The following is a 21,044-nucleotide window of genomic DNA, read 5'->3' as shown; positions in this document are numbered from 1 at the left end:
TTTTATTTTTCACACGTATTCCTTTAACAAAGACTCCACTAACAGTTCTTGACAGTCATGAAGGAAGCTTTGTGGTCGGAGAAATAGACTGATATATGTTCGACTTGGTACACCAATGCTTGATTCTCAAAGACGAGATCTATACAAGTGCCTCGCGAGGTTGTCACAGCCGTGGGACGCGTTACGAGCGAGAGGAACGGGATGTTCTCCCGCATAAGTGTTAGGAAATTGCTGTTTGTCTTTATGTCAACATTAAAGTCCCCCACTACTAACATCGGTGTGGATCGATGGACGGTTAATGCGAGTTGCAGGAAGTGCACGACGTCTTTCGTGAGTACTCCTGGATCATCTCGACGGCGGCGACGGTAAGCTTCTGCTTCGGCGGCACGCACCTCTGGATTCTGACGGCGACGGCGCTGGGCCTCTGCTCTGGCAGCTCGTTTAGCAGCAGCAGCAGCAGCAGCAGACGGAGGACTTCCATCGGTCGTCTCGCTCATGGCTCAGAAAGAACTGGCAGATAATTTCGCAGTGGCGAACGGCAGCGGCAATTTCGGCTCGGGCGGTGCACATACACAGATCCGCCGCCACCGATCTGGCTCTCTGATTGCCACCGCACAGGGCGAACGGCAGCGGCAATTTCGGCTCGGGCGGTGCACATATACAGATCCGCCGCCACCGATCTGGCTCTCTGATTGCCACCGCACAGGGGTTGCATTGGAGGAGGAGCGAAGAAAGGAATTAAGTTCGAGCCGGCGCTTTGACAACCGGAGACTCGCAGGAAGAGGGGGGAGGGGGGCGGCGTGTACACCCAGTGGCAAACGATGGGGGCAGAAGCGCGCGCAGCAAGCGGACAACACGATAAAGGGAGGAGGGAAGAGATAGCAGCGACTGACTGATGCCGCTGATGCCGATAGTGAGTCAACCCCAGCTGCGGAGTTGGTTTCAGGGACAACGCCGCCGATGCCGACACAAACAATATGATACCCTCGCTTCCGCAGCGCTAAGAACCAGGTCTAGCCGTGGGAAGGTGGTCACGTATTCGTCGACGTGCCAGGGCCTACGTGAAATAACCGGCGCGTCGGCAACTGAAGAGCACCCTATCCGCCACACAAGAACAGGGGGGGGGGACCCTTTCCTCCTCTTTCTGCATGGCGGCGACGGTGTTCTATGCAGTCACGTTATCTTGACTCTCTAGCGGCGTCAGCGGCATTCAGCGGTATCAGTCGGTCGCTGCTAGCGCTGGGGGGATGAAAGGGGGGCGGAGCTGGTTACGAGGCCGACGACAACGCCGACGACGACGCGAAACCCAGGAACGGACGCCAAAGAGCTGCGCTCTAAAACCAAAGCTGTTCTGTTTCGATCGAAGGGAACAACGTACACAGCTACTTCAAAGCTATACCTGAATGGTTCCGCGATTGATTTTTCTTCGACAGCTAAAGCATTGGGAATAATTTTTCACGAACACATGTTATGGGATTCCCATAGTGAAATTGTAAGAAAAAAGCTAAGTAAGGCACTAGGCATGCTTAGGAGATGTCAATCATTTCTGCCTACTACTCAGATGTTAACTATCTATAACACGCTTTTTTGTTCACAGCTACGCTATGGTCCTTTGGTGTGGGGCACTGGCACCCTGCAATCTAAGCAAAAATTACTCGCGCTTCAAAAAAATGCATTACGTTGTATAGCAAATGCCGAATATAATGCACATACCTCGTCTTTATTCAACAAATTCAAAGTATTAAGATTTGATAACATGTATGAATATTGTTTATTAGTGTCCTTGAAAACTGAATTTAACAAAGGAAATAATAATCTTACCTCCATAGCATGCTTAGAGCGCAGCACCTCGTCTCGACCTACTAGACAGAGCGATTATTGGAAGGTTCCTCGATGCCAAACAAACTATGGTCTCCAAATGCTGAAATATTCACTCCCCCACATACTAAACAAGTTCAATTTTTCATTTGAGCGATTACGCCTTCTTTCGCGACAGGATATGTCCAATCTTTTTTTTACTGACAAGATGTACTTCTTGATGTGTTTTCTTGGTGCAAAAAATGCGGCATGAGATGCTGCATTTTTACCATTCTTTTTTTTTTTTGTCTTCTCGAGGAGTACAAATTTTTATGCCTTTTTCGTTTTTGTATAACTATATTTCCTTACTGTACCAATTTCACTATGTGTTTATGTGCCTGTTTACTTGTTTCCATGACTACAAATGCTGTCACTTTTCTGCCTTGTATTGCTGGGATGTGGGGCCAGTCAAGCTGCGTTTATGTCGCAGCTTTTTTCCCGCATTCCACACCACACATTGTATCTTTGCCTCATGTATGAATATGTAAACATTGAATCACTGTGGTGAAATAAACTCCAACTCCAACTGATAGCAAGCTCAGTGGTATGAGGCCTGAACTCTGTCACAATTGAGATTCTCTCTCAACCGCTCGTAAGTCAACCTCAACTGTCCTGACATACTCTCAGCCCAAGCACGACGCCTGAGTGTTGTGTTTCACTGCTTTAACGAGTTTATTTTGCTTTGGATGAGGGACATCTGCATCTCGGCATCAGCCAAAACTTTTGTTTTTTGAGCTCAAGCTCCTTCAAAACGGCGGCAGCAAGCTTCCTTTCCCGTTTATTCCTCAATGCATACATCATTTCTGTTCTTGTCCTCCTTCTGCCACTCGTTCGCCCCAAGGACCATTTAAAGCACCTTGGTCAGTTGCACAGTCCACGGCCGATTTTTAGAACTCGCTAGGGGTCGCGAAAACGTTCGAAAAATCGGCCAGTTGGAAAAAAAATAAATGCGTGTCATTTACTCCCCTTAGGGGCTCAAACCGCCACAGGCACGTTCGAAAACGCTCTAAAGGCGCATTCACACCGAAGGCGGGGCGGGCAAAGCGGGCAGGCGGAAAGCGGAAAGCGGCGAAAACCTCCTCGCCGAGCGGGCAAAAGAGGCGGAAAACGCGGCGGGCAGCCCGATCGCTCTCGGACAGATTTTTTCCGCCCCGCCGGAGCTTCCCGCTTTCCCGCAGCCAACTAGGGTTCGAGGAGACAAGCCGACTCAAAATGGCATCCACCGAGACAGCTGGATCGACACAATCTCGACAGCTCGACACAATCAAATGTTGCCCGATGCTACATGACAAGAGACACGACGTATACAAGGACACTGAACACAAGAATCAAAGCACTGGCATGACCCATTCTCTCTCGTTCTTGCAAGGCGGGGCGAACCCACCAGTGGCGTTGGCGGGCTGCTTTCCTTCGAGCTTTCTGCTTCTCGTCTTGAAAAGTTGCTAAGAAGCGGCGAGTAGAATACCAACTATTTCGTCTTCTTCGTCCGAGCTGATCATTCTTCACAAGTGGTTAGCAAGCGAGAGCGGCTGGCCAGAAGACGGTGGCGCGGTGACGATGCTCGCGCGCGCGCGTTGAGGACGGACGACCGGTGCCAAGAGATGGCGACACGGGTGCCACGAACATGCTCGATGCTCCGCCTTTCCTGCGACGCGGGCCGCCAGGCAAGCCGTCCGGTCTGAACAAGGCGCGCGCGCTCACCGCTTCGCCGCGTTGAAAATCCGCTTGGCCGCTTGGACGCTCCGCTTTCGGTGTGAATGTGCCTTAAAGGCCTGTCGGTACACATATTAGGCATATCGGCGCTCGTACTGTGACAGAAAATACCGGGTGCACGTGAGTATAATTAAGGAATACATACTGTTTTCCGTGGCAATAGCCCCTTCTCACGCTTGTTATGCTTCACTGCAATACTTTTGCGTGAGCTTCACCATGTACCATTTCTGTACAGAGGCGAAGCTAACTTTCGGGAACCTGCATTATGCAACGCACCGTGTTTTCTAAGTTTCTAAGCCAATCGCGAGGAAACCAAAGGCGGAGTCCGTGCCATTGCTGACAGCAGCTAATTCTTTCAATAAAAAGCTCGGCACCCAACGGCAAGAAGCTTCATAGCGAACGTCGAAGCAGCTAGGCCTAGCGTTGCCGCAGTGGTGGCAACGGCTGCCAGCGGATCCGCGTGCGAGAGTGCCGGTTCGAGGTGGCGAAGTAATCAAAACGGCGGCGGTGGTGCCTTTGATTATTGCCGTTTCGGACCTGCGATCAGGGCAAAACGTCTGGAAAATCTGACGGCGAAGAGTTCTTGCATCCGAAATTTCACACGTTCTGATACGTTGACTCTAAGGGGTACGTGGCGGTGCCGCGAAGCCGTCCAAATTATCAGGAATCCGGAAAGTCGGTCGTTGACTGCACACTGGCAACTCCTCCAGCCGACGACAGGACGTCAAAGACGATTCATTACGATTCCTGTCTGTTGCTCGAGCCAGCATTACCGCGACTTTCGACCCTTTCAATAAAATTGCCGCTAATTTTCCCTGATAGAGGCCCAAATTCCCTGAGTTTTCCCTGACTTTTTCCAGACTACTCAAAATCCCTGAGAATTCCCGGTTTTCCCGGTTGGTAGACACCCTGCAGTAGTACAATCAACGTCCAATTTTTCAGACTCCCTAGGGGGCACGAAAACCTCTGAAAATTCGGGCAGATTAAGAAAATGAATGCATGTCGTTTACTGCCCTTACGGGATCAAATTGCCACAGGCACATCCCAACAACGTCTGAAGGCCTGCAACTACACTTATCAAGCATATCGGTTCTCATACTTGGACAGGAGATGGTGGGTGCACGTGTGTATAATTAAAGGGGTTAGGACACCAAATTTTGAGGCTATAAAAAGCATGTTGTAGGCTGCTTCCGTATGCAAGGACACCCAGAACGAAGTATTGGACGCTGCAAACGTTTTAAAATAATTTTAATTCAGCTCCAAACAGTTATTAAAAACTCCTTCTCGTAGTAGAGACCCATCGCTAGCGCGGCAGTCACTACGTCACAGAGGAGGAACGAAAATATTGACGTCATAGCACACTAGCACAAAAACGTGACGTATGATGAGTAGCGATGAAATGCCGATTACGGAGCATGCTGAGCCGAGCGACCGAGCATAGCCTCCACTATGACCGAGCTACAGGCATATAGAAATCCTTTCTTAATGCAAAGAAAGAGTAAGGCGTGCAGGCACTGACACAAGAGGAGAGAAGTGGAAAACACGAACGCCGCACGGCGGCCCGCGAACGGCAAACTGCGTGCGGCAAGTTGCCGAGCGGTCGGGCCTACGTTTGAGCCGGCCGACTCCGAAAGGGACCAGGATATGCGGCGTTCGTGTTGTCCGCTTCTCTCTTCGCATAGTCGCATAGTTCGGCAGCTCGGAGCGGTCTCTCATACGCTTGGCCTTTCTCAATGTGAGGGCCTGTCCACGTTACCGGCACGGAAACTCGCCGCACGCCGTTTGCCGTTCGCGGGCCCCCGTGCGACGGCGGTTTTGCTCGCGAACGGCGAGATTTCCTTGCCGTAGAGAGGATGGGCCCGGGACCCATTTGTGCGGCAGCCGTACGGCGAAGCGGCCAATCAGCGACCAAGGAGTGGTCACTCTGGCACCGAGGGCAGCTTCACCGCCTCTAATCTTCGGCGCCGCCGATATCGTCGCTAGGCCTTTTCCGGTTCACTTCAAAGCTAAAGCGTACGGCGCTTCGGAATGAATCACCGACTCTCACAAGCCGCAATATTTTCTTACCGTTGTTGTCGCTCTTCGCAATAATTATAATAATCCCGACATGCACTTCGAATCGCCAGTTGTTGACATCTGCTGGCAGAGCACGCGTATGCGCGAGCAGACGACGCAGCATAGTTTTACGTCACTATTTTTTGTGGCCCACGTGACCAAGCCATGTTGCGTTTCCTCCTCTGTGACGTCATAGCATCCCCCTGAGCCCAGAAACCGAAACCGAAATCGCTCGGTATAATAATGCTATTATTAAATTATTTATCGGATATATATGAATCCCGCTGTGTGTATCGTGCTGCCTGAAGCATGACACAACGTTTGAATCAACAAACGCATGAACGAAAATTGTGATGTCTCCACCCCTTTAAGGAATACATACTGGGTCTTATGACAATTGCCCCTTCCCGCACATGTTAAGCTTCACTGCAATACTACACCCGCACATGTATTGAAGTATTGCTTCACCGCAATACTTCGCGTATGCTTCACCGCGTAACACTGCTGTATTGAGGTGAAGCTTACTTTCAAAACAGGCATAACGCGTTGTGCTTTTTGAGCTTCAAAGCCATTGGCGAGGATTACAAAGCCCGAGTCGGTACATTGCTAAATGTAGCGAACGTCGAAGTAGGTAGGCCTAGCGTTCCCATGGTGGTGGCTACAGCTGCCAGAAAATCTGCGTGCGAGAGCGCCGGTATAGTGTACTGCAAAGGGGCAGTGTGTTCAGACAGCGGAGCGCTCCACGCACTGCTTTGAAGCCGGGAGGATAGACAGGTCCCGGATGTATGCAGCGGCACTGCAATCGCACAGGCTGCACGGACGTGTTCTCCGTGTGTTGCAGCCGAATGCAGTGTGCTTGCTGAGATCCACCTTGCTGTGAAGAAACTACGTATTTCGGTCGCTCGGGCTGTGTGATGTTTTGTTGCATGCAGTGTTCGCGAGTGAGAGCCAATGCCTAATTGTCGCAGGCAACGTCATTGCTTTGCGCCGAGGTGTGACACAAACTACAAGTGGGCCCAAGGCAAGCAGCCTTGCCTGTTCGCTGTGCCAAAAGATGAAGAAAGGCTTGGGAACGAAACTTGCATAGCAAAGATTAAGTACTTAATGAAAGTTGCTCAGACTGCAAGCATGATTTCGAGCCTTCTTGCATCTTGCGAGATTACGTCCATATTATACACGGGAAAGAGGTACGCATTCCGTGAGAAAAGCCAGAGCTGCTGCCGAATACCGTACATACGCTCCTACCAAACACGCAGCCCATTTATTGAAAACACTGAAGCCTCGGGCACCAAGAAAGTGGAAGAACTCCACGGTGTATTGTGCTGAGCCAAAGAGGCCTTCTACTGAACAAAATAGCCACAATAATGCTGAAAATGAATTCGCTCCACTTGGTAGGCCGGATTTGCAAGGCAATGCACCTGAATCGGAGCTGTTCGAAGCAAACTCTGCGTTATCCCTTCGCACTCTCTATGTGCCTTCCATGTACTGGAGTTCTCACAACGTACCAGGCCATAATTTATTTGGATACTCTAAGCTCAGAATGTGCAAGTCCGAAGTCTGTGAAAGGGCGGTTATCTTTACAGGGCACATCAAGCCTCAAATCACTTGCACAGCATATCTCTGCGGCAGCATTGTCGAATAGGGAACCATTCTGAGGTGTGAACAAGCAGCGGACATTCCTTTCAGAACCGATTTGCATCATGTCTGCCCTGGCGCCTTGCGAACGAGCCACATGCCCAAGCACAACTTAACAGAAAGCCTAGAGCAGCAGGTCACCATCTGTAATGGGACATACTACAGCAAAAATATGCTGGAAAGGATATGATTTTCTGTGCTCTGTGCTTAATGCATACAAACAGGTGATAATTTACAAGTTCACTTACTATGGTGCATGGTGGAGTTTTTATCAAAATTAAGTAATTTTGATTCCTAGAATACAGTTTTGTTTCACTCTTGGCAGGACAAGCGTGCATCTCCTGCCGGTGCGCCAGAAAAGTACTTCAGTCCCGAAAGTCAAGGCTGAAGGTTGATAAGAAAATGCACCCGAACCACTACTGCTATACTCCGAGTAGCAGCAAAAAAAAAAAAATATGAAACTCCTTTATCTCTGTGTTCAGTTAAAAGACCGGCTGATGCAAATGCAGGTGGAGAACTTCCTAAAGCCCAAAGAAGTTTTACAGGGATAGACTGCGTCACTGCCTTTGAAACAGCAAGATTGTGCCCAACAGTGCTTCTCAGTGGCCAAGAAGAAAAGAGTGAAGGGTAATCATCATCATCATCATCATCAGCCTGATTACGCCCACTGCAGGGCAAAGGCCTCTCCCATACTCCTCCAACTACCCCGGTCATGTACTAATTGTGGCCATGTTGATCCTCCAAACTTCCTAATCTCATCTGCCCACCTAACTTTCTGTCGCCCCCTGCTACGCTTCCCTTCCCTCGGAATCCAGTCCGTAACCCTTAATGACCATCGGTTATCTTCCCTCCTCATTACATGTCCTGCCCATGCCCATTTCTTTTTCTTGATTTCAACTAAGATGTCATTAACGCGCGTTTGTTCCCTCACCCAATCTGCTCTTTTCTTATCCCTTAACGTTACACCTATCATTCTTCTTTCCATAGCTCGTTGCGTCGTCCTCAATTTAAGTAGAACCCTTTTCGTAAGCCTCCAGGTTTCTGCCCCGTACGTGAGTACTGGTAAGACACAGCTGTTATACACTTTTCTCTTGAGGGATAATGGCAACCTGCTGTTCATGATCTGCGAATGCCTGCCAAACGCACCCCAGCCCATTCTTATTCTTCTGATTATTTCACTCTCATGATCTGGATCAGCAGTCACTAACTGTCCTAAGTAGATGTATTCTCTTACCACTTCCAGTGCCTCGCTACCTATCGTAAACTGCTGTTCCCTTCCAAGACTGTTAAACATTACTTTAGTTTTCTGCAGATTCATTTTTAGTCCCACCCTTCTGCTCTGCCTCTCCAGATCAGTGAGCATGCATTGCAGTTGGTCCCCTGAGTTACTAAGCAAAGCAATATCATCAGCGAAGCGCAAGTTACTAAGGTATTCTCCATTTACTCTTATCCCCAATTCTTCCCAATCCAGGTCTCTGAATACCTCCTGTAAACACGCTGTGAATAGCATTGGAGAGATCGTATCTCCCTGCCTGACGCCTTTCTTTATTGGGATTTTGTTGCTTTCTTTATGGAGGAGTACAGTGGCTGTGGAACCGCTATAGATATCTTTCAGTATTTTTACATACGGCTCGTCTACACCCTGATTCCGCAATGCCTCCATGACTGCTGAGGTTTCGACTGAATCAAACGCTTTCTCGTAATCAATGAAAGCTATATATAATGGTTGGTTATATTCCGCACATTTCTCTATCACCTGATTGATAGTGTGAATATGATCTATTGTTGAGAAGCCTTTACGGAATCCTGCCTGGTCCTTTGGTTGACGGAAGTCTAAGGTGTTCCGGATTCTATTTGCAATTACCTTAGTAAATACTTTGTAGGCAACAGACAGTAAGCTGATCGGTCTATAATTTTTCAAGTCTTTGGCGTCGCCTTTCTTATGGATTAGGATTATGTTAGCGTTCTTCCAAGATTCCGGTACGCTCGAGGTCTTGAGGCATTGTGTATACAGGGTGGCCAGTTTTTCTAGGACAATCTGCCCACCATCCTTCAGCAAATCTGCTGTTACCTGATCCTCCCCAGCTGCCTTCCCCCTTTGCATAGCTCCCAAGGCTTTCTTTACTTCTTCCGGCGTTACTTCTGGGATATCGAATTCCTCTAGATTATTCTCTCTTCCATTATCATCGTGGGTGCCACTCGTACTGTATAAATCTCTATAGAACTCCTCAGCCACTTGAACTATCTCATCCATATTAGTAATGATATTGCCGGCTTTGTCTCTTAACGCATACATCTGATTCTTGCCAATTCCTAGTTTCTTCTTCACTGCTTTTAGGCTTCCTCCGTTCCTGAGAGCTTGTTCAATTCTATCCATGTTATGCTTCCTTATGTCAGCTGTCTTACGCTTGTTGATTAACTTCGAAAGTTCTGCCAGTTCTATTCTAGCTGTAGGGTTAGAGGCTTTCATACATTGGCGTTTCTTGATCAGATCTTTCGTCTCCTGCGATAGCTTACTGGTATCCTGTCTAACGGAGTTACCACCGACTTCTATTGCACACTCCTTAATGATGCCGACAAGATTGTCGTTCATTGCTTCAACACTAAGGTCCTCTTCGTGACTTAAGGCCGAATACCTGTTCTGTAGCTTGATCTGGAATTCCTCTATTTTCCCTCTTAGCGCTAACTCATTGATCGGCTTCTTATGTGCCAGTTTCTTCCGTTCCCTCCTCAGGTCTAGGCTAATCCGAGTTCTTACCATCCTGTGGTCACTGCAGCGCACCTTACCGAGCACGTCCACATCTTGTATGATGCCAGGGTTAGCGCAGAGTATGAAATCTATTTCATTTCTAGTCTCGCCGTTCGGGCTCCTCCATGTCCACTTTCGGCTATACCGCTTGCGGAAGAAGGTATTCATTATCCGCATATTATTCTGTTCTGCAAATTCTACTAATAACTCTCCCCTGCTATTCCTAGTGCCTATGCCATATTCCCCCACTGCCTTGTCTCCAGCATGCTTCTTGCCTACCTTGGCATTGAAATCGCCCATCAGTATAGTGTATTTTGTTTTCATTCTACCCATCGCCGATTCCACATCTTCATAGAAGCTTTCGACTTCCTGGTCATCATGACTGGATGTAGGGGCGTAGACCTGTACAACCTTCATTTTGTACCTCTTATTAAGTTTCACAACAAGACATGCCACCCTCTCGTTAATGCTATAGAGTTCCTGTATGTTACCAGCTATACTCTTATTAATCAGGAATCCGACTCCTAGTTCTCGTCTCTCCGCTAAGCCCCGGTAGCACAGGACGTGCCCGCTTCTTAACACTGTATATGCTTCTTTTGGCCTCCTAACTTCACTGAGCCCTATTATATCCCATTTACTGCCCTCTAATTCTTCCAATAGCACTGCTAGACTCGCCTCACTAGATAATGTTCTTGCGTTAAACGTTGCCAGGTTCATATTCCAATGGCGGCCTGTCCGGAGCCAGGGATTCTTAGCACCCTCTGCAGCGTCGCAGGTCTGACCGCCGCCGTGGTCAGTTGCTTCGCAGCTGCTGGGGACTGAGGGCCGGGGTTTGATTGTAGTGTTCATATAGGAGGTTGTGGCCAAGTACTGCACCAGGGTGGCCAATCCTGCTCTGGTGAGGGAGTGCGTTACCGGTTCTGGTCACCGGCATCAGGCCACACTCCAGGCCTGTTTATGCAATTTTATCAACACGCGGATTTATTATTATTATTATTTTTTTTTATCCGGTGGAAAATTGCGCGGCACCGGGATTCGAACCACGGACCTCTTGCACGCGAGGCGGGTGTTCTACCTCTACGCCACCGCTGCACCTTAAGGGTAATGCGCACTCAAAAGACTGGATTTTATAGAATGTATCCTTATGAAGATGAAAAGTGCCAAACTCTACGAACATTTGCATAAGCACAATATTCTCTCACTGCCAAGCAAGAGCACACTGAAAAGTTACTTGAAGCTGTACAATAGTGGTTTCGGTTTCAGCACTAAAATACTGAGACAACTGAAGCAAAAAAGACACATGAGCACTTTTATCAGGCATGGAAGGCTATTGGTCGATGAACTCAAACTGTCAGAGCACCTAAATGTGATGTCATCCGGGCATATTGAGGGATTTGTCGACATGAGCTCTTTTACCATAGGAGGAGAGAGCATTCCCTGCGACCACGGAATGGTGGTATGTTCCTACCCTTTATTAGGAAGTGGATGCAAATAATAGGTTCCATTGCCACTTGAGGGAATGCGAAAGCAGAGCTCCTAGCCAAGATATTAATAGAAGCAACAGTACTTGCTGAAGCCAGTGGACTTCCTGTTAATTTGATCATGCGTGACAGTGCTTCGTGGAACCGTCGCACGTGGAAGATCTTGGGGATTGGTGTGGAGTCAGGAAAGGTCACCTGCAAGTCTGAGCACCCTGCAGATCCTGCTCGTCACCTGTATTTTCTGTTGGACTTTCCCCACTTAATCAAGTGTGTGAGGAATACATTGCTCAGCCACCCACTGTACACTTCGAATGGGATGGTAAGTATTTTCTCTTCATAAGAAGTGCCACTTAAATTCTGTTTGTTCCTAACTATTGCCTTAATAATTGCTATTTGATTTCATGTCAATGGCTTATAATCACCTGCAGTTTAATTTTGCTGAGTTGCGCTGTGCTAATGAGTACACACTGAACTCTTACAACTACTTACAGCTATAATTTCAGGTTTCCATCCAACCTTTAAGGGAACCATTCAAGACAGACAGTGGGAACATCATTCCGAAGGCAATACCCGGTCTCACCCTGGTACATCTGCAGCCGAATGGCTTTGAGAAAATGCGGGTGACCCTTGCATTTCAGCTGTTTGAAAAGTTTTGCATGAGACAGTCTGATACAAAGATACACTGCAGTCGTCGTGGGGGAAGATTCATGCAACATTCTGATTTCTCATGTAAGCAGAAATGACTATTTAGAATGCTTCAGGTCAAGCGAACAGCGATTACAAGTGCCTTTCCTTAAGACAAGTGCATTTTTAAAAGAGAATTTCACACTGTTTCAAGGCTATCAACCAACTCGTCAAGATCATAACTTCTCGGTTCCTAGCCAGAGTCCTTCGCCGAGGATCCGAGAATGTGAAGACTGAAAAAATTCCTCGAGTTTCTGTCTCGTTGGGAATCACATGCAAAAGGAGTTGGCGGCTTCTTGAGCCAGTCGACGGCAGATGGGCTCCGTGTGACATTGTGCAGCACTTTGGCTCTGTTAGAATACTTGGAAGGAGAGGGTTTTAAAATACCTATTGACATCTAGATTAAGCCAATATAAGACTAAGAACTTTTTGCGAGGTAGTCGTGCGGAACCAACGATCATCCAACGCCGTCCCAATTTTTTGTTGTTGTGAATTGCCTGTCCTTTTATAACTTGGCGAAGGTAATGCAAACAGGGAACACAAAGGTCAGCGAAGATTCAGTATCGCTACTTCACTCACCTGATAATTCTGACAAGGAAGGGGACGTTGCGTCACTTGACGAGTTAGATGAAGCTGGAAATCTGACGCTGCTAGAGCAAAGGCTAAACAGTACTCCGGCAGAGCACTGGGCTTATGTGGAGGAAAGGAGCGATGACCGCTTCATCCATTATATGGCAGGGTATGTCGCATGGAAATTTTTTACTTGCAAAAAGTGTGAGGACTGCTGCTCTCTTTATTTGCAGAACTCTAGTGTCAGTGGCAGAGTCTCAAAATTCACGAAATTTGGGACAGGGGAGGATTGCTCTATCCTTCCAAGTTGCTTTTTGCAGCGACAGCATAGTTGATACCATGATTCTAGTGAAAGCTTTAAATATGGCTATGCCATAGGCTGTATATCACATGCTGATGATTTCACATCAGCAGTTGTGCGTTTTTATGTCCTAACAAGGCTGCACTTTTACGTTAAAGGTCTTAAGCAGTGAAGAGAAGCATGACGAAAAAATTAATTGCACTTTAAAATTAGCTATACTGTTCTTAGCAGGCTGGTGCAACATGAACGCTGGCACTTTGTTTTTTTTATCTAAATGCACAACCTTTTCTGGTGCATTCAAAAAGCTAATTTTGTGAATATAATTAAGAAATGAATTTAAGGAATGCATTAAAGCATATTAATTCCACTGTAGGTCTACAGTGCCTGGGCTGGAATGTACTCGCACTGTTTTTCTGTGTTTCGGCATACTGTGTGTAGTTTTTCAGAGATCCCTTTCACTTGGAGTCTTTCCTACCTGTCTTATTCCTTTCATAAAATATGTAGGATGTCGATGTGTCTCATGCTCGCACATGAGCCCGACGTTCGGGAGCACTTTATTATGTATATTAAAAGAATTCATTCACAAATTAACTGTGCAAATGTAGTCATTGCGGGGGATTTGCGAAACAGAATGAAAGAACGAGGGACAAATGTTCATCGCGAAAGAAAGTAAATGCCAAGCAGAGAAGGTCTTTGGGCCGTGTACGTACATACTGTTTTGCCTTCTCTTCTACAACAGCGGCTGAGGAACTAAGCACTTGATGTTGGGTCGCTGATGCTGCGGTCATTTTTTTATGAATGCGGACAGCAAAAAAAAAGATGTGTGCGCCTGGAATCTTAGTTGCTTCAAATCAATTCAAAGCCCTTTACTATTGTGCTACTTCCAGCATGAGTGTTGCTTGCAGATATTAAACCCATTATTCAATCAGTCTTCTTTTTCCGTCCGAATAATTTCTGGTTACGGAAACAGATTTCAAGGCTTTACACAATTACTTCGGTGTCTGCAATACCTTTGTTGTCAGGTTAATAAATCCATCTAATGAGGAGTTTAATGATGACTGATGAAATAAATAAATAAATAATGGGCATTAAGATGCGCTAGAAGTACACATGTAATTCAACTCTTATATGAAGTGCGTTTCAGGCATGCATCTTAACATCTGCCGAGCATTTACAAGCCTATTTGACTGCGACAGAAAATGATCACAACAATATTCACGCGCAGCATGAGTGCTGCACTGTCGGCTTTGTACAGCCCATGTTCCTACAACGCCATCTCGTGCTATCTACATGAACAGCCTCAGTGGCGAGCACTTCCTGACCACACTGCCCCGATATTAGTACACTGTAGCACAGGTTCGAGGCAGTGAGATAATCAATATAGCGGTGGTGGTGGCTCTCATTAATGCCGTTTTGGATGCACAGTGATGGTAAAAAGTCCGGCAAATCGGACGGCAATGGGTTCTTGCATGCAAAATTTCATACTTATGCATTGACTCTATGAGGCACGTGGTGATGCCACAAAGCCATCCAAATTATCGGACATGTCCCATAAATCAGGCACATGGAAAATTGGTCGTTGACTGCACACTGACAACTCCTCCGGCAGATGACACGGCGTCAAAGACAATTGGTTACACTTCCTCTGTTACTTGAGCCAGCATTAACGCAACTTTCGTTCCCTTTCAATAAAATTACAGCTAATTTTGCCTGATAGAAGCACCCCCTGCCCCCTAGTTTTCCCCAAGTATTTCCAGACTACTTAAAATCCCTGAGGATTCCCGGTTGATAGACACCCTAATATATTTTTCAACTGTTTAACTCAAACGAGCAATAACTGTATAGTGCAGTCCACTTATAAAGATACCACATATAATGATACACTGGTTATAACGATGGGTCGACATGAGAGTGTCATTTTATGCATTAGGTCTATGGGGAAAAAACCACTTATGACAGGTTATTCACCGCGTATCGGATATAACGATCAAAATTTTGCCGTCTGGACGGCGTTTTCCGTGCCAAATAATCGTAACATTTGCGTTGCTTAGTTCCCTGAAACGAATGATGTTGAGACGAGGCGATGTTTACCTCCGTAAGTTCGTATCTGCCGCCATTACCGCGCAGCGCGTCCCGCCCCACCCGCGCACCGGAGAATAGCTGAGTAGGCGCAGCGCGCCACAACATGGCGCTAGCTGCTTCATGCGCGTTGGCCACAGTCGCACCGAAAGAGAGAAAAAAAAAAATGAACAGCAACAAGCAAAGCGGCACAGTGGCGCCCGTCGTCCGTCTTTCTCTCTTGTGATAGCAGGCTGATGCCACTGAAGCAGCGTGCAATCAACGGTTCAACCCAGTACGAAGATGGCGCCAACAAAGCGCAAAGCTGTGTCGCTTGACACGAAGATGGATATTTTGCAGGACTCTCGATGCGGCTTCAAGGTGAGCGCCCTTGTGAAGAAGTATGAGCTCGCCCAGTTAACGATATCAACCATCTTGAAAACCGGGAGCGCCTCGATTGTGAAGGCAGGAGCTATCAGTGGCCATGCCGATCAGCGGAAAAGGGTTAGAGACCCTTTGTACGCCAATGTTGAAGAGGCACTTTACCAGTGGTTCATCACCAATTGCTTCACAAAGGTGGGCTTTGTGCGTAAGGACGAACTTCCCCAACCTACTGAGACCAACACGGTGGAAGCCGCTGACAATACCGAGCTCTGGGAGCTCGTTCCTACTGGTGACACAGGTGGTGAATCGAAGGAGGAGTTTTTGACTGCAGACAGTGCTGCCTCGTTCTGCGATGAGGTCACCGACGAGGCGATCGCAAAAGATGTGCTGTCACGACAGACGGCAAAGTTGTGCGACGGTGGCGACGGCAGCAGCGACAGTGATAAGAAGATTGACAGTGGCTCCTTGACCCCGACATCGATGTCCACGCAAAGTGCACTGCCGTCGATCGACTCCTTAATTGATTTTATGCATGCTAAAGGATTGCCGCCAGTGTTCACGCAGCAGCTGGAATCCATGCACACCACGGTTGTGAAGCTGAAGCTGCCGCAAAAGCAAGTGCAGATTTGAGACTATTTCGGCGCGCCTAACCCTTGACACGGTCATTGGCGCTAGAAATAAAGTTTGTTTTTCACGGCCTACTTTCTACATCTATTCTTTAGAGCAAGTAGCTGCAGAGCGGAGCTGCAAAGGTATGTTCCGCGTTCCACGGGAAAAAAAAAAGACCTTCAACCAATGTTTCACAAGGAGCAGGCATTTAAGTGGGCATAGAACCGAAATATGGTAGGGTCTCCAAGCCTGTTTTTTAAAGCAAATCTATTAAGTACAGGTTCATCAGTAATCCACAGCTGGCTCCTCATGAAAAGCAACCTAGTACAGCAGGCCCACCTTGGCTGTTGGGGAAGAGCGCCAGCAGTGTTCCCTTGGGGTGGGTGATGACAAAGGCACGCTTGCCCACACGGGCTGTGTCCGTGTCCTTGAAGACCTCCACCTCATGCACAGCCTCAGGCCCATTGCTCTCGCCTGCACAGGAAACACCACACTTCGCCACATCTAGGCAGCACTGCTCATATCACTCTTGCAGCCACGTTCCCGTCACTTTGCCTATGCCTGCCTCTAGATTTCTTTTTTTCTAGTTTGCTGACATTCCCCTAGCATAACACATCACTGTTTCTACAAGCTTAAAAGGGCACACAACACTAAAGCTACATAAAGCGGTCAATATTAAAGTCTTCATTTGGCAGAAGAATGCTATTAATATTGGAGAAAATTAGCTGCTGGGAATGTATGTGTTGACGTTGCATTTACAGCCATAATTTGGCTAAAAAAAAATACGGGCAATGACTTTGATTCGCCCTCGTATGCACTACTACTGAAATGGTTTACAATATAGTTTTGTTAGTTGGTTTTAGTGATCACTGTTCCATTCACTTTGTAATTAACTGTGCCAGGGAATGCAAGAAGTATCAGCCAAAGTATATTAGAGCCTACAATGGGGCAAGCTTTCTTGCCATTACCAGTGAACTTGCAACATTCCTACATGCCTAAATTTGATTAATAGTCAGTAGAGAGTAACTGGGAGCTCTTCAATATTCACCATCATCAGCCTATTTATGTCCACTGCAGGACGAAGGCCTCTTCCTGTGATCTCCAATTACCCCTGTCCTGCGCCAAGCGATTCCAATTAGCCCCCGCAAATTTCCTAATTTCGTCACACCACCTAATCTTCTGCCGTCCTCTACTGCGCTTCCCTTCTCTTGGTACCCATTCTGTCACCCTAATGGTCCACCGGTCATCTAATCTGCACACTACATGACCTGCCCAGCGTAATTTTTTTCTGTTGATGTCTATTAGAATATCGTCTATACCCATTTGCTCTCTGATCCAAACCACTCTCTGTCTCTTAAAGTTATGCCTAGCATTCTTTGTTCCATCACTCTTTGCGTGGTACTTAACTCGTTCTCAAGCTTCTTTGTCAGTCTCGAAGCCTCTGCCCCATATGTCAAACACTGGTAAAATGCACTGATTGTATACTTTTCAATGATAACGGTAAGCTCCCAGTCCGGAGCTCACGATGTCTGCCGTATGCGATCCAACCCATTTTTATTCTTTTGTTAATTTTCTTCTCATGGTCAGGGTTCCCTGTCATTAGTTGACCTAGGTAAACATACTCCTTCACAGACTCTAGAGGCTCACTTGCGATCTTGAACTCTTGTTCCCTTGCCCAATTATTTATCATTATCTTTGTCTCCTGCATATTAATCTTCAGCCCCAATCTTAAACTCTCCCTGTTAAGGTCCTCAATCATTTGTTGTAACTCGTCCGCAGTGCTGCTGAATAGAACATGTCTATCCTTACTCCTAAACTTTCCCAGTTTACTAGCTTGAAGGTAAAGGTTGGTCTATTATATTAACATAAAGTATTTAACAAGTGCACACCGCTGCAATACTGTATCATGTAGAACCACTGTGTACTCAATTCCAGGCCATGAAAAAAATGACAGCCACACTGACCCCCTACTCAAGCCAGAATAAATGCAGCTTAGTGTATCATTCCTCATTCCTGTCCCTTGCCACACACTTGCACCTGTTCCTGAACTGAAGTTGTATAGAAACTAAAGTGTGATTCATTGTACTAGTAAACTAGAGATGGAAGTTTCAGCACGGTATCTGGCAGGACGTACACCTCTGATCATAAGTATGCAAACCAGGGATTCTGCAGGCGGGAGTAAAACTGAACTTCTTAGCAACTCAGACCAACCTGAAACTGACAAACGCATAGCAACATTTAAAATGTGCATTCTGAACTGCAGTCTTCAGCTTCAGGCTGCATGCCAAGGCATCAAGAAATCCTTTCTTTTTCTTTTCTTTTTTTCCGGAGCTTACCACTATCATTAAAAAGAAAAGTGTACAATCAGTGCATTCTACCGGCGTTAACATATAGGGCACAAGCTTGGAGACTGACAAAGAGGCTCAAAAGCAAGTTAAGGACCGTGCAAACAGCAATGGAATGAAGAACGTTAAGCGTAACGTTAAGAAATAGTAAGTGAGCGGTGTGGATCAGAGAGCAAACAGGAATAGCCAATATTCTAACTGACATCAAGAGAAAGAAATGGAGTTGGGCAGGTCATGTCATGCGTACATTAGATAACCGGTGGACCACCAGGGCTACAGAATGGGTGCCAAGAGAATGGAAGTGCAGTCAAGGACGGCAGAAAACTAGGAGGGGTGATGAAATGAGGAAATTTGCAGGCACTAGTTTGAATCGGTTGGCGCAGAACAGGGGTGATTGGAAGTCACAGGCTTTCGTCCTGCAGTGGACATAAAATAGGCTGATGAGTATGATGACTCTGAAGTCCTACATAGAATCTGGAGAAATTTCTATGCTGCAGAAACCAAGAACTTTGTTCAAAACCTATCCACAGTTTGAGTACACAAATTGTGAATCAGTACCATCACCTACCAAAAAATGCTTTGGTTGTGCACATCAGCTCAACAACTGCATTTATCAGCAGAGTGTGTTTATCTTTCATCAGTCCTGTTGTTTACATTCTTACCGTATCGTGCAATTTATTCGGTAAGTTAAAGCGTATTAATGCCTTTGTAACTTTCTGTAATAACTTTTTGATGAAGTAGTCGGTACAGAAGAGCCAAAACCCGATGATTGTAACCGATTGTAATGTGCAGGTATCATCATCATCATCATCCTATTTTATGTCCACTGCAGGACGAAGGCGTCTCCCAGCATCTCCAATTAGCCCCGTCTCGTGCCAACCGATTTTAACAAGCGCCCACAAATTTCCTAATTTCATCGCTCCACCTAGTCTTCTGCCGTCCTCGACTGCGTTTCCCTTCTCTTGGTATCTATTCTGTAACCCTAATGGTCCAACAGTTGTCTAACCTGCGCATTACATGGCCTGCCCAGCTCCATGTTTTTTTCTCTTCATGTCAATTAGAATATCGGCTATACCCATTTGCTGTCTGATCCAAACCGCTTTATGTCTCTTAACATTATGCCTAGCATTCTTCGTTCTATCGCCCTTTGCGCGGTCATTAACTTGTTCTCAAGCTTCTTTGTCAGTCTCCAAGTCTCTGCCCCATATGTCAGCGCCCGTAACATGCACTGATTGTACACCTTCCTTTTCAATGATAATGCCAAGCTTCCAGTCAGGAGCTGACAATGCCTGCCGTATGCGATCCAACCCACTCTTATTCTTCTATGAATTTCCTGCTCATGATCAGGGTTTCCTGTGATTAATTGACCTAGGTAAACGTACGCCTTCACCGACTCTAGAGGCTGAGTGGCAATCCTGAATTCTTGTTCCTTTGCCTGACTATTCATCATTGTCTTCTGCATATTAGTCTTCAACCCCACTCTTTAACTCTCTCTGTTAAGGTCCTCGAACATTTGTTGTAACTCATCTGCAGTGTTGCTGAATAGAACAATGTCATTGGCAAATCGAAGGTTGCCGAGACATTCGCCGTCGATCCTTACTCCTACGCCTTCCCAGTTTAATAGCTTGAATACTTCTTCCAAGCACACAGTGAATAGCATTGGAGAGATTGTGTCTCCTTGTCTGACCCCTTTCTTTATAGGCATCTTCCTACTTTTCTTGTGTAGAATTAAGGTGGCTGTGGAATCTCTGTAGATATTTTCCAAGGTATTTATGTAAGCGATCTGTACTGCTTGTTTATGTAATGCCTCTATGAATGCTGGTATCTCTACTGTATCAAATGCGCTTTCGTAATCTATGATCTATGGATTTCTCGATTACCTGATTAATGTCATTTGACACTGTACCCCATGCTTCCTTAATTAAAAAACTTGGAGCTTATAATATAAATCCGCAGGTTATTTCTTGGATCAGATCATATCTCGCATCACGAAAGCAGTTTGTCGTTTTTAACGGGGCTCAATCTCAGATCGAGAGTGTCACGTCCGGTGTACCTCAAGGATCTGTGTTGCGTCCACTGTGATTTCTATTATACATAAATGATATATAACTGAGGGTATCCAGTCTCAGATGTGTTTATTCACCGATGATTGTGTGCTATAAAGGGAAGTAGAATGTGTTGATGTAGCTGTTCTGCAACAAGATCTAGACAAAATCAACGAGTGGTGTGTAAAGTGGCATATGAGCTTAAATGAAAAAAAAAAAAAAACTGTGTACATGACATTTACCAGAAAAAAGTATCCACACATGAGCAGTACCTTTAAAACAAGTATCAGATTACAAATACCTAGGTGTTTATTTTACATCTTCGCTAAGGTGGCAGAGACACGATTACGTTGCAGCCAAAGCTGGGAAAGTGTTGGGCTTTTTACGTCAGAATGCCATAACTTTTCCTGTACCTACTAAATAATTATTGCGCAAAACGAATGTTAGACCACTTCTTGAATGTGCCTGCACAGTCTGGGACCCTCCAGCAAAGTGAGACAATGATAAATTGGAAAGGATTCAAAATTTGGCTGCCCAGTTTGTGTCAGGCAATTACCG

At 46.4% G+C, this 21,044-nt stretch overlaps 1 protein-coding gene across 6 annotated transcripts in view; it reads right to left on the bottom strand.

Annotated features, from left to right (window-relative positions):
* Window positions 1–21,044, bottom strand: part of Art4 (arginine methyltransferase 4) — a 178,020-nt gene that overhangs the window by 151,209 nt on the left and 5,767 nt on the right. For all 6 annotated transcript variants that reach the window (XM_055075537.2, XM_055075536.2, XM_055075538.2 and 3 more), the window contains exon 2: window positions 16,436–16,570. In XM_055075537.2, coding sequence (XP_054931512.1) covers window positions 16,436–16,570 — 135 coding nt within the window. The remainder of the gene's footprint in view (window positions 1–16,435; window positions 16,571–21,044) is intronic.

This window comes from Dermacentor andersoni, chromosome 11 (assembly GCF_023375885.2).
Source record: "Dermacentor andersoni chromosome 11, qqDerAnde1_hic_scaffold, whole genome shotgun sequence".
Lineage (NCBI taxonomy): Eukaryota > Metazoa > Arthropoda > Arachnida > Ixodida > Ixodidae > Dermacentor > Dermacentor andersoni.
This window is presented reverse-complemented; position numbering and strand designations above follow the sequence as displayed.